The 14,142-nt window shown below is 46.3% G+C and overlaps 1 protein-coding gene across 1 annotated transcript in view; it reads right to left on the bottom strand.

Moving 5' to 3' along the window:
• The window catches only part of IFT43 (intraflagellar transport 43), a 77,384-nt gene extending 65,171 nt beyond the window's left edge, over positions 1–12,213 (bottom strand). The window contains exons 1-2 of the mRNA XM_046646984.1: positions 12,132–12,213; positions 9,339–9,431 (exon numbers count right to left, since the gene is read on the bottom strand). Of these exons, the coding sequence (XP_046502940.1) occupies positions 9,339–9,431; positions 12,132–12,185 (147 nt within the window). The 5' untranslated portion in view covers positions 12,186–12,213. The remainder of the gene's footprint in view (positions 1–9,338; positions 9,432–12,131) is intronic.
• Positions 12,214–14,142: the final 1,929 nt, after the last annotated feature.

Below are 14,142 nucleotides of genomic sequence, written 5' to 3'. Positions count from 1 at the left end.
TTTAAGTATAAAGGGGGAGCTGATCTAAAGAAAAATGTTAATAATAATGCGAGTGGTATGTGTTTACCCCAAACTGTAAAAACGGTCTTGGAACGCCTGAAGTTTGGGAATACTGCCTGGCTCATGCTCGTCATCTCTCCGGAGGACGGCTCCAACCGCCTCCTACCGGTCTCCCTGCCAACAAGCCCTCCCGCTCTAGGCCATCCTCCATGTAGCTGCCAGACTCACCTTCCTAGAGAACAAAGCCAACGATGTCACTCCCTGCTGTAAAATCTTTCTGCGCTCCCTACAACATACAAAATAAACCCAAATTCCTCCCCTTGGAACACAAGGCCTATGTTCCCAATGCACTAAATTGTTCAGCAGGCCCCAAAAACACCAGGCCCTGGACCACGGCATGCCTTCAAACAGACTTTTCCAGCTCCCTTTCCCTCTCACAGCAAATCCTACTCATTCATTTCAACCCGCCCAAGGGGCACCTCCCTGAGAAAGCCTTCTCTAAGTCCCAGGCAGGGTTAGTTGCTCCTTCTGCATTCCCTCTCTACTATTACTTAAGTATTACAATTTTTTGGCTAAGTGTGTGGTTCTCCAACTAGAATATGAAGTCATCTTATTCATTTTTGCACTGGACAGTGTATATTAAATGTAGGATAAATAAGTGAATAAATGAATGAATACTACTTATAAATACGTCAATAAAAATATTTAAGAGAGGTTGGCCTGGTGGTGTAGTGGTTAAGTTTGCGCCTTCTGCTTCAGTGGCCCGGGGTTTGCAGGTTCAGATCCTGGGTGTGGACCTACATACTGCTCATCAAGCCATGCTGGGGCGGCATCCCACATACAAAAAAATACAGGAAGATTGGCACAGATGTTAGCTTAGAGACAATCTTCCTCAAACAAAAAGAGGAAGATTGGCAACAGATGTCAGCTCAGGGCCAATCTTCCTCACCAAAAAAAAAAAAAAAATATATATATATATATATAGACAAATGGATGGACAAAAAGGAATATGAGGAATCGAGTTCTCTGTTATTTTAATTTTTTTGGTGAGGAAGATTTGCCTTGAGCTAACAGCTACTGACAATCTTCCTCCTTTAGCTTGAGGAAGATTGACTGAGCTAACATCTGTGCCAATCTTCCTCTATTTTGTACGTAGGTCTTGCCACAGCATGGCTGCCACCAGGTGGTGTCGGTCTGCACCCAGGAACCAAACCTGGGTCACTGAAGTGGAGCATGCCAAACTTAACCACTAGGCCATGGGGCCAGCCCCTCGAGTTCTCTGTTATTACTGGTGAAGAGTAAAAACAGGAAGAGATACAGGAAAAACAGAAATAGGGGAGGAAGAAGGAGAACCAGAGAAAGGCTCAAAAACAGAGGAAAAGGCAAAGAAACAGAGATTTGGGAAGGACACAGGGAGGCCTTTACCTTTGATGGTGAGTATTCACATGTCATGACCTATTCATTGAAATCTTTCAACAAATATTTACAGAGAACCTACGTGGTGTGTGGCACTATGCCGGGACACATGGTCCCCTTTCTGCCTGCTTCCCTGAAACTACAGGCACTCCCTATTGCTAAACCCAATAGACCCTGCTCCAGAGGGCGGGTCTCGCCTTCCTGGACTGTCTTGGCAGCATCACACACTCTTGATCCCTGCATCCTTCCCTTGGCTAACTTCTTTCCATCTTTCAAGCCTCAACTCAAACACGATTTTTTCCTGGACAACCTTTCCAGATGTCCTCAAAAACAGAAGGGGCTCAGTGTAGGTATTCCCATATCTTTGTGTGTTCCCCCCACCCCCCCCACCTGGCACTTAAGTCTCTATAGCCCCCAGATCAAGGTTCTAAGAGGACAGGGAGCATGTCTGGTTTATCATTGTATTGCCAGCTCCAAGCACAATGCCTGGCACATAGAAAGCTCCCCATCAAGTTTCAGTAGGGAATGAATGGATGTTACCTTCTACTCCAAGGTCACCGAGATCACTAAGGTCACTCTTGCCCTCCTTACTTTCTACCCATATGCCCCAGAACAAGAAAATAATATGTCAGCGATTAAGGATTCTTCTTTGGAAAGACTGCCAACCTCTAGACAGAGGGTTGGGTTTTGAAAAGAAGATGGAAAGGTATTGGCAAATACCTGGTCAATGGCATAGGCAGAGATGCTTCTAGAGGAGACAAATAACATGGGTCTCAAGTGACACAAAGAATTCTCACCAAAAGGACTCCTTATCCAGATGTTTCCTGCCCCAAGGTCTAGTTAGTTCTATGAAAAAAGAGTATCTCTGTATCATGAACAGAATTGCAATTTAAGATAAATTGATAATACCTTCTAATTCTCATGTGACACAGATAATGACAGTAATAATAGTCAGCATGTGGTGGGCACTGTCCTGAGAGCTTTACACATTCTCTTAATTAATCCTCCAACCACCCAGATAGCTACTGCCATTCCCTCCACTCAACAGCTGAGGAAGCAGGCTGAGAGCGGTCGCATAACTTGCCCAGGACACACACCTAGTAAGAGGCAGAGCTGGGATTAAATACAAAATGATCATCTTTTCTACTTCTCAGGTTGTGGAGATAATGATAACAACAGCTAACCTGATGGAACACTGGGCTAAACTCTTTACACGTATTTCTCATTTAACCCTCCCCATAGCGGAGGAAGAGAATCTTAAAATGCTCTCCCAGCACCGGCTTCCACCCCGGGCCTCGGAGGAAGTCAGCAGGTGTGATTCTCCCCTTCACAGACAGCAAAGTGAGGCCTGAGCTGCTAAAGTGCGTTGTCCTGGGACACTGAGAGAGCCCGAGCCAGCGCTGGAGGAGAATCTCGAGATGCTATTTCCAATCGCAGGCTCTACCCTGAGACGACATCCCCTCCCACACAGCGGCCTGCCCCAGGGATGGGTCAGCAATGCACATCTGCCTACCCCGAGGGAGAGTTCAAAACTGAAGCATGCGAAGCACGACATAAATATGAAGTGTGGAAAATGCATTCCTCACCAACAGTTCCACATCAAATTCCCTGCATCCCTCTTCGACAACGTTATCAGAAGCATCATTCAATCCAGCCCATTGGAGAGGAACTACGAAAAAGGCTGAAAAATGTGACCAATCAGGAAAGTTATTTTTGTGAGAAAGAAGAAAAATGTCACCAAAAAGGGTCAGCAGATAGCCCTATTGGGCTGAAAATAACTGCCGGGCTGGCAGACCAGTCAGGGAACAGGCGGAGGGCGAGAGACGTCATGCAAAGCGCCAAGGGAGCTCCAGCTGAGAGGAGCTGCTGGAGGATGAGGAAATTGGCCTAATTTGGGAACATGAGCCCAGCAGCATTTCTCAGATTCCTGCGAGAGGATCTGGCTCACTTTCAGTTCTGCGTCCTCGTCCTCGGAGGAACACCGAAGGGGTCGGGGGGAGATAAGGGGAACAGCTGGGACTCAAACACTTCTCAAGACCAGTGGACGAATGAGGGTGGTCAAGGCAGAACTGATTCCCTCTCCCAAAGGATTCCAGAAAAATAACCCAAAAGCCTTTCTCTCCCTGGAGGTCTGTGCATCTGCCTACCTAGCAGACAGGAGAGGTCAGGTAGTGGTTAAGCACCTGCGTGGAGTCAGAGGGACTGGACTAGAGACAGACACTGGCTGAATGGCTGCAGACGAGTGAGCCAACCTCTCAAAGTCTCGGTGTCTGCACAGCTAAAATAAGATAATAAGGATAGGAGCTACTTCCAGAGCTACCCAGAGGCTTAAATAGAATACTGTATGTAATTAACAGAGGGGTAGCAATCGCTCCCGTGTAAGCCAAAGTTATTACTACTCAAAAGACAATCTACGAGATAAAAGCTAAGCCACAAAGAGGTCTAGACCCGAGTGAGAAGTCCTCATCCAAAAGACAGACCAGCCCCGGAGAGGTTTGGCCCAAGGTTACTTTTCCCCAACCTCAGTGTGTGCTAGGGGAACCTTATGATACAGCGTGTGCGGGGCTTTTCCTGAAGGAGTGGGGTAAGAACCACCTCATTTGAAACAGACAGAAGGTGAAAGCTCGAGCAGAGAAATCCAGTTTAATTCTCAGAGCTGCTCCTCCCCAGAGAAAGTTAAACACGGCAGACATGTAGACACTCATCATGGAATCATGTGCCAGGAGAACTCTCAGTAACAGCAATGCTGACCTGAATTGCTAACTGAACTATGCATCTGGAGATCCACACCTGATTTGTGACAGGTGGCAAAAAAAAAAAAAAAAAAATACCTCGAAAAACAGAAGAGTGTAGTCATAAGCTTTCCTAGTACTTACCATTCCTTGAGACTCCTGTGTGCTGGGTACCGTGCTAAGCACTTTGCACGCATTACCTAATCCGATCTTCACCACAGCCCTCTGGAATTAAGCACCACTCAAATCAAAGACGAAGAATTCATCTTTCTGGTTAATCAGTACAATTAGGCAGTTAGATTCTTTGAAATTTACAAAATGACCAAGTAAATAAAGAGACCTTCCTCTTCTCTTGGAGCAGGAGGAAGAGTTTAACTACTTGGACCAGCCACAGGTGTCCTATGGGCAGAAAGCCCCAAGCAGTTACTGAGACAATGGGAGGACGGGAAAGACCAAGAAGAGAGTGGACACAGGAACTCCATCAGGTATCCTGGGACTTCAGGGCATACAAGTTTTCACTGAACTCTACACAACTTTAAATTAGGAAACTGGAGAAGAACGTGGATTTGGGGGGTTTTTTGGTACTAAAAATAATTCTTTCCTTTCATGCCCAAGTCTACCCAAAAAACCTTTGTATAAATTCTATTTTTCTAAAAAATTGACATGTCAGTTGCGAACTTCCTATTTAATAGCCATTCTTCTCTTCTCCCTTATCAAAAAACCCTAATGTTACAGGTGTGGCAACATGTCCAGTTGGAAACTCCCTTGAAACTGAGGGTGGTGGTAAGACCCAGTGCTGACCAATAAACTGTAATTAGAAGTCTACTCGGGGAGGTCTGCGGCTATTGTTTTCCTGATAAGAAGGGACACACTTAAATGGCATGCACCTTCAACTCTTCGACTCTTCCCTCTGTCTTCCTACCTAGAATGCAGATCTGAACCCTGGGGAGCAACCAGCCATCTTGTAACCATGAGAACAACCATGAGAATAAGGCACAAGCTCCAGATGGCAGAGCAGGAAGCTAGAAGGGCTGGGGGTAATGCAGGACATTCTCCAGTGACGGCACCCACCCTGTTCTTCCCTCAGATGGGCTTCCTGCTGTGAGAAAAATTGCTCCTGTCCGATTCAAGTACCGAAGCCAAGTTTCGGATAAATGTAGCCAAATCAATACTAATGGATATAAGAGGACACCTGAAAATCAATCCACCCTAAAGCAGCAGGAGTTTTAAACTCAAATGGAAACAGGAGCCAGGCGTATCAAATGTGAGTAAATCTGACCAGGCGTATTACAGTAAGGAGTGGCGAATAGGAGACGGCAACCGCATGTGAGCGGGCACCTTATCAGCTCAGGCCCGCTCCGGCCATCAGCTGCCATGTGGGACTGCCAGCCCCGAATGCCCACCGTGCTAGGACTTCTGATTTGAAAGAGAAGCCTCAAATATGGATTTGCACTTGAAGTTTCCTAATTTATAAATAATAACAATCAAATTACAAAATTTTAAACTCTATGGATCATACAAAAGAAGATTGTAGGCTAAATTCATCCTGAAGACCACCAGTGTTCAACCTTGGTAGAGAGGGCTCAGGCAGAATAAAAAGAACACCCAAATTCTAGAGAAATAATAATAATGGTTAGAAGAGACTGAGCGCTTAGGCGTCAGACCGTGTTAAGGGCTTTACGTCTAACATCTCATGTTTTCTTTCTAGTCACCCTGAGAAGTATGTAATACTATTATCTCTGTTCTACCAATGAGGGAACCGAGGCTTAAAGAGGCTAAGTGACTTGCTCAGAGCCACAGAGCTAACGTGTGGCAGAGGCAGGATTTTAGCCAACGCCTGTCACACCCTTAGCGGATGCTCTTATCTACTCTTCATAAGGAACGCCCTCTGCACCCAGAAGGCACAAAAACTGCTTTGATCACTACTAGTCAACCTACAGATAAAGCCCTTGATGAGACTTCCAAATCAGGTCTAAAGAAAGCCAGGCTGCCACCCTCCCACTTTGCTGCTCTTTCACAAAAACAGCAAAGCACTGCCCATACACTCATTTGTTCACTAGTTTCTTGAATGAACGAACCGTTTTGTGGTGCTTTTCAGTTTATTAAAGTGCTTTTAAATGCACATTTCACTTAATCCCCATATCAACCTTGTGGTATTGTTACCGCCATCTGACAGGTAATGAAGTGGAGGATCCGAGAGATGAGTGGGCTCGCTCGAGAGCCAGGCAATTAGCAGAGCCCGGTCTCAGACTCTGCTTTTCTGATGCCAAGCCCTGTGTTCTCCTTTCCAGCAGAGGCTTCTCAGCTTCCCTCACCAGAGCTCCCAACTCCATCACTTCACTTTAAAATAATTTGTTTCGACTAATTCCTCCTCAACTCTAAAGTGACTCCAGTAGGTCTGACAGCCCCCAGGTACCATATTTACATTTTCATGGATAGCTTCATCCTGAATATAGTCAGCGAGAGGACAAAAATAAATTTATCAAGTAATACACTCAGAATCGGAATGTAAATGGGCACACACACAAGTCTTGGGATCTAATTTTAGAAAGAAACAGCCAAAAAGTCCCACACAGCACAGTGAGCATCTGGCCCCGGCGGGGAGGCTGCCCACACTGCTTTCAACCTCAATTAACCCAGGGAGAGAAGGAATCCTGGAATTCTGACTGGTATTTTGCTGTCAGCGGTACCAGCTGAGTGAGGAACAGCGTAACTTTTCATCATGTTCTCCCAGAAAAATGCTAAGGCCTGGAGTAAAAAAAAAAAAGGTAAACACCTCTGGGGAAATAAGGAGGTATTCCAGAAAAGCTGAGACCCTGAAAGGTTCATCAGTCTGTGACTTTGGAGTTCGGTGCTCACAGGGCTGACTCTGGTCCGGGAGCCAAGGGGAAGGAGACGGAGAAGCATGCCGACTGACCCAGCCTAGAAGCTGATCTGGTACGGGGGCCACACAGGGCTTCAAGGCCATCAGGTGATTCCAGGACATCCTGAGCCATCACAGACTCACTCACCTAATCACTATTGGTGGCTATAACGTCCTTCACAATTAAGTAGACTTGTAATTCGTCTTTCCGGCTGCCAGTGATCACGAGAATATAAATTCCATTGTGACAGGGGATTTTCTCTTTTGTTCACTGAAATATGCCAACCGTCTAAAACGGTGCCTGGCACATAGCAAGCTTCAATAAATATTTGTTGAATAAATGACCTGGTGTTGGATGGAGTGTCCTACACCCACAGTCTAAGGTGGCCAGAGGCCAAGAACAGACTTCCATTAACCCAGTCATTTGCCTGGGCTTGCCATTTTCTCTTTGGAGACATATACTACTGCAGTTCAGGCTCCTTGAGATCCAGGGCTGGGCCTGGTACATCTTCTTTCACCGTCTTCCTGCATTATACCACCACCCCCTTAACTGTGCCTCCAATGCGCCACTCTCTGCCCAGCCCCATCGGTAACACTCTTACTCAGCTCCCAAGAGCCCTCATCACCCCATAGTGCCTCACCACACCTCACTCCCCTCCCCCTCTGCAGTGCCAACTGCATGCCCGTTCTGTGCCAGGCACTGTGATAAACAAAGGGGTGCAGTGGCAAAACACAGCCCCCACCTTCCAAGAGCTCCTATGGCGTGAGGGAGCCAGCCATGTGAACAATTAGGATACAATGTAATAAGCACTATAAAAAAGGTGCTGTGGCCAAAGTCACAAAATGACAACCCTCAGGCCTTAATCTAGCCCAGACGGTGATTTAATTTTATAATTAGTTTATTTTATATTTTATAATTATATATTAATATATAATATATATAGTAAGTAAATTTACAATTTGTAATTTTATAATTAGTTGCTAACTTATGTGTTCCTTTCACGTAAAATCTTAGACTGCCAGTGTCTCTTGGAAAATCAGAAGATCTGGTAAAACTGGGCCTGTACTCCCCACAGCATCAGATGCCTTTAGCTAGGTGGTGGTTACCCTGTTAGAGGGGAGATGTGGCCTCTGGTTCCCCAAATCCCCCTGCCCATCCTCTCCCTACTGTCTGCCGGCAAAGAGGTCAACAGTCAGCCGCCAGCTTTGCTGTAGTGGCATGGTTGTAGTCTTAGAGTAGAGAAATGATTCTCTGTACCCACATTGCTACAATAAGTGAGAAAATGAAAGATAAATTGAAAGGGCCATGTGGAACACTTAAAAAAATAATGGAGAACTTATCTCCTATGAAGGTGAAGAAGACTCCTACAGATGTGATATGTAAGTAAAGTGTGTCCGTGTCTTGTCTCCAGCACCCATTAGGCTTCTCAGCATAGATCCCCTTATTTGTTTGTACACCTACTGTGGGCTGATGAGTAGGCTTCTCAGCGTAGATCCCCTTATTTGTTTGTACACCTACTATGGGCTGATGAGCTAGACATTTGAGAAGCCAGGTTTCCTGTTGTCTGGGAACTCACTGTCTAGCGGGGCAGAAGACCCGTAAAAAGAAGGTTAGCATATAATGTGAGACGTTCTATAACAAGGACTACGAGAACCGAGAGGAGGGAGCCCTAAGTCGGAGAAGTTGGGAAGAGCTCATAGAGGGGATGACCCTGAAGCTGACTCTTGAAAAGGTCAAACTTTTTTCAAATGGACAGACGAAGGTGAAGAGGGCTCTGAGTAAACTCCTGAAAATAGTGCCCTGGCATTCAAAGCCCTGCTCATCGAGATGACCCACCCTCCACTAAGAAGCTGGATAAAGTCCCACAATTCTAGGCTGCTCGGAAAAGTTTCCAGGAAAGCAAGGCCAGCACAGATCCCTTCCTGCCTGAAAACCGTAGAAAGAGCAGGTCCCCACTGAGAACGAACGTCCAGTTGTGTAATCCAACCTTACGTCACCAGCCAGCCTCACTGGCATTTATTCAGCAGGAATAAAAACCTGGATTTCGACTGGATTTTGAAACTTCCCAGGCCCTTGCTTCAGCTCACTTAAGAAGGTTCTTCACTGAGAATATAAAGCAATGCACAGAAACGACTGGGGCGTTAGAGGAAAAAACGTGCCTCTTGCATTTCTTGCTCATAGGACAAATGCCAAGGAAGGGAATTCCCAAATCATAATAGGAGGAAGGGTGAGCATGAAAGAGAAGAAATATGGAATACCAAATTCTTGCTCATTAAGTAATCGCAAACTCTCAGAGTGCATTTCTTCAGAGTTTTTTAACACCTACCTCTGCAGTCAGAGTTGAAGCGGAATTCTTGCCACTGAGATGATTCTCGGCTTGAGCTGACTCCTGTTGAGCTCGGCGGCCCATCTTGGCCCCCTGTAAGGAGAGATGAGGGCACTGCTGACCCAAACGTCTTTGAGCCACTCTGAGGAAGACAATTCTGGGAAGGTAAGCAAGGACTGGCTTTATGATGACATCGTGGAGGATGGGATTTGAGTACCGAATCTATTCTTAGAAAAGGCTCCAAACTCTTACAACAAAATACCTGAGGTCAGTTCTACTTGGTAGGAGAAGAGGAAATTCACAATGTTAATGATCACAAGGTTTTCTTTTAAATGCCATAGATCTTTTCTACCCAAAGAAATGGAGCTAGAAATTCCTCTAGGATGGGCAGAGACCTCATGCCACAGGTCAGAGAAGAGTGTGGTAAAGGCTCCCATGTTCCTAGGCACGATTTTAGGGAGGTTTAATTTCAAAGACGCAGCTTGGCATGAAAATTGTTATCAAAAAAGCGTTCTGGGGAAAGAATTCCTAAATTCCATGGCAAGTGACACGAGAGAAATAGATAGCATTTGCTTTGACATATACACTAATTGGATTTGCACTTACAGGCATTAAAGGAAATCTCTTACAAGAATTTTGAGACATCAGCTTTGGAAATCAGAACACTTCAAATTCTGAGGCATCAAATGAACCACGTGCAGGTGTTTCCCAAAACCGTCCTGGAGCACAGGCTCTGGGTCTCAAATGCTTCCCATCACAGAAATCGAACTTTATTTAGGCAGACTGGTGGATGTTGGAATATTTATATTTTCATTTGTTTGCTTTTTTAAAAAACCAGCATTAATATAAGCACTTTTAGATCTCATCTGATGGAGCTTCACTGGATTTCACAATAACAGGGATGGGGGCTGATGCCGTTGTACAAATGAGGAAACTGAGGCCCAGGAAGACAAGTAAGCAGCAGACATAAATCTAAGAGCAAAGTCTTCTTGTCTTCATATCCTGACTTCTTTCCACCACACCATGCTGGAATTTCAGTTTTAAGATGTTCTAAGAACTGACTGCACCAATAAATGGAGAGGGGTCCCACACGAGCTGCATAAAAACTCTTATGTAGTGTTCACATTTCAAATTCTAATCAATCATTTAAGTTTCGGGGATGATGGAAACAATCTTTCCAACAATAAGCAGCTCATTTTCTTCCCAAGGCAGATAATTCCACTGCTTCGCCTGTGACTGCCCTTTTCCATTTGTCATAGCATTCCGTATCTGAATATGGCATACTACACAAAGCGGCTGTGCTAGAACAAAAATTCCATGATCTTGTCTTTAAATGCTGTTTACATATGGTTTCTCTAATAACTGCTAAGTATTTTAAGGTTTTAAACTTTTTGAAGACCCTGTATAAATCCACAGGTATGAGTGGTAGAAAAACTACTCTACAACCTGATTTTGTTTATCTTAAATGTACAGTCTGTCTGTTGTCCATCTTCCCCCACTGGAATGTAAGCCCCATGAGGGCAGGGACTTTGTTTTATTAACGGCTATATCCCCAGCACTGAGGACAACGGGGGCTCAATAAATATTGGTTGAAAGACTGAATGAAGAACTACATTCACATCCCCCGGGACTAAACCAGTTCATAGATCAGGAAGGCCCAGGGACCTAATATTCTCCTTGATCAGTCAAGCAACCTGCTTCATCCTAGGACAATCTGCTCCCGTCCCTCTTATCTTCCTCAGACAGGTGCTCCTCCCCAGTACCTTACAGGATCCAGGGCTATCAGCCGCACTTCAAAACACAGATTTCACAGCAGAAACTAAAAGACCTGCCATGTGGCTCAGTCCTTTAGTGACTGTGCTCTTGACTAATTTTAAAGGTAAAAAGGGCTTGATGGGGCTGTGATGGAGTTAAAAAAAAACATTGAACTTGGGTCTTGAACCTAACTCGGTTATCTACCGACTATATAACCTTGGGTAAATCACAGTCTCAGAAAGACCAGCAGCTAACCTCTTCTAATAACTTAGCATGTGCCAGGCACTGTGTGAAATGCTTTCCGTGCATTATCCCATTTCACCTCCACCGCAACTCCTTGAAGATAGTAACTTCTCCAACATCTCCAGCCTCGTGCTAAGGACACCGAGGTTTGGAGAGGTTAACTTTTTCTCAACCCACGCAACAGCTTTATACTCTATTTGACCTCTGGGTCTCGAGCACCTGGCCACTCCTCCGCGTTATAAATCCGAGTCTTGATTTCCTTAACTACTAACACTAAGATAACGGCCACCTCCCTGTGGAGATTACGGGCCAGAAAGGTCCTCTCCATCGGCCGGCCTTCCTTCCTTCCATGCATAACACAGTGCGCCTTTTGCATGAACTTCTGGCGTGAGAAGTCCCAAGGGAAAACTCTAGGATGGGTGCAAGTGCGACCCTGGCCAGAAACCCTCCAGTCACCCTCAGATCTGTCCGTTCTACGGGCGTTCACTCTTGGGGCTCCAGGAAGCGGAATAGGCTGGGAAATTTCCCAATGGTCCCAGAGGCTGGCAGGGGCAGGATCTGTTTTCTACTGTTTGAGGATTTTTAAAGAAAGCAAACCCCAGGCCAGCAGCGGCGGAGCCCATCGCCGTCCGGGGGCGGGGCAGATGAGGCCGCCTCCTCCCGGCCTCACCCCGGCGCGGCTCGGGGCCCGTCCGCTCCAGGCCGCGCCGAGGCGCCTCCGGGAAGCCGGGCCGGCGGGGTCGCTCCTCCCCACCCGCCAGATCCTGGCCCCAAGCCCCCCGCGTCGGTCCTCACGGAGGTGGCCGAGCTGCGGCGCCGCTCCTCGCCGAGGTCCAGCAAGTCGTCCATCTCCGCGGCCGCCTGACGTCACTTCCTGGAAACCCAGCGGCCAGTCGCGTCCCTAACGACGGCCCCGCCCTTCCACCCCAATATTTAAAGGGTCCGCCGCATTGTGGCGGATTCTATGTACCACCCTCCGATTTAAACCAAATCTTTCCTAACCCTGCCTTGCTTGACTTCTGGAAGAAACCTCCAGATAATAAGTTCTGCTAGGCTGCTCCTGTGGAAGTGAGAAAAAATGCTAGTCTTTAGGAACTGTCTACATGTGTAGTTCTGTTTAAATACATAAGCTATTAAGTGCAAAGCGCTTCTACTGATAATAATTAGACGTATCCCTCCTATTTGTATAGCCCTTTGCAATGTCCAGAGGACCTTCACAGTTATTAGTTCACGTGAAGGATATAACAACCTTGTATGGGAAGCAAGATAAGTTGTATTGCCTCCATTGGACAGATGAGAAAACATGCTACAGGAGGGCAGGTGCTAATAAATGGTTTATAATGGAAAAAGCAATAGTCCTAATCTCTGCCTTCAAAAAGTTTACAGAGATGCTGAACCAACTCATCAAATACCTGAGTAATAATAACTTTCAAAAGTACAAATAATTCGTCCAACACCCCCATAAAGTGAGCAGCTGTAATATTTCTATTCAACAATTGAGGACACTGAGGTGCAAAGAGGTGCCTTGAAGAAAATCACTTGAGTGTCAAGCAGCAGAGCCAGGTGCTTTTCTGACACCAGATCTTACCGGAGTATTTTTCTGCAGCACATATTACTGGGTGCCAGCCATTCTCCCAGGCCAGCAGAGGAAGATGTCCCCCAAATCCCCCACTAATGGGGCAAGCGAGTTGAGTCTTCATTGACTCTCCATGTAAGGTCTCCAAGTCAACACTACTGGCCAGGTCCCTGGTACTGGTCAGCTGGAATCCCCGGAAGATGGACTCATGGCCCTGAAAGTGAGCAATGTTCCCAAAATCATGCTGGAGGTAAGGCCTAGATGGCCACTGCTCAAAAGTGAGGACCTGGAAGAGAGAGTAGCACATCTCAACCTGGATTGCAAGCATTTCTTAGATACCCAGGAAACTACTCAGTTCAACCACTCTTTCATACGTGTTTACCGGTGGGGCTGTGCCTTAGCACGCCTGGTGACAGCAACAGCACCACCCAGATGTCAGAAGAGTGGAGGTTTCATCCCAGCTCTGCTGACAACCTTGTAGCCAGGCAGAGCCCCCACTGGACCTCAGGTTCCTCCCTCAGGATTACTCTTAGAGATTACCCAGAAAATCTTTTACTTGCTAACTCTGATTCCCAGTGAGAATACCCTGTTGGATTTTCATCTGAAGAAACATTTGTTGCCAAAAATCCAAGATGGATGAAACATGGCCTCCAATGACTCTCTGGTTCCCCTCTTCCTTGGCTCCAGATGAGAAAGAAAGTATTAATCTTTGGATTTTTCCATTGCTTGTGGGCTCCCAGCCACACCACGACCACCTTCTTTCTATCCAGTTTCCAAACCTTCACTCCCACTTCTTCCCCAACTTCCTGGAAGCCAAAGGCAGAAAAAAGCCGTCCAGTGGTGGCTTCCAAACCTTGCTGGGCGCCTGAATCGCCTGTGAGGTTTGTTAAGAGTAGGTATGCCAGAGCCCCACCCCTGCAGACACTCACTTGATAGAGGTGGAGGCCAGATGGATACAACTGTAATAATTTTCCCTCCCACCTTGCAAGTGGCCTTCTCTGATCATCCTATTTTTAAATTGCAACAGCCGGCAACCTAGGCACTCCCTCCCCTCCTTGCCTGCTTTATTTTCCACCATGGCCCTTACTACATAATTTGCATATTTATTTAGTTTATTGCCTTCCCCGCTGCCCCACCTCGGCCTCTAGAAGGAAGCTCCATGAGGGGGTTTTGTTTGTTTGTTTTGTTTACTGCTGCATCCCCAGAGCCTAGAACAGTACCTGGCATACA

This window comes from Equus quagga, chromosome 20, assembly GCF_021613505.1.
Source record: "Equus quagga isolate Etosha38 chromosome 20, UCLA_HA_Equagga_1.0, whole genome shotgun sequence".
In the NCBI taxonomy this organism is placed as follows: Eukaryota; Metazoa; Chordata; class Mammalia; order Perissodactyla; family Equidae; genus Equus; species Equus quagga.
Note: the sequence above shows the minus strand (reverse complement) of the source record. Positions and strands in the feature narration are given on the sequence as shown.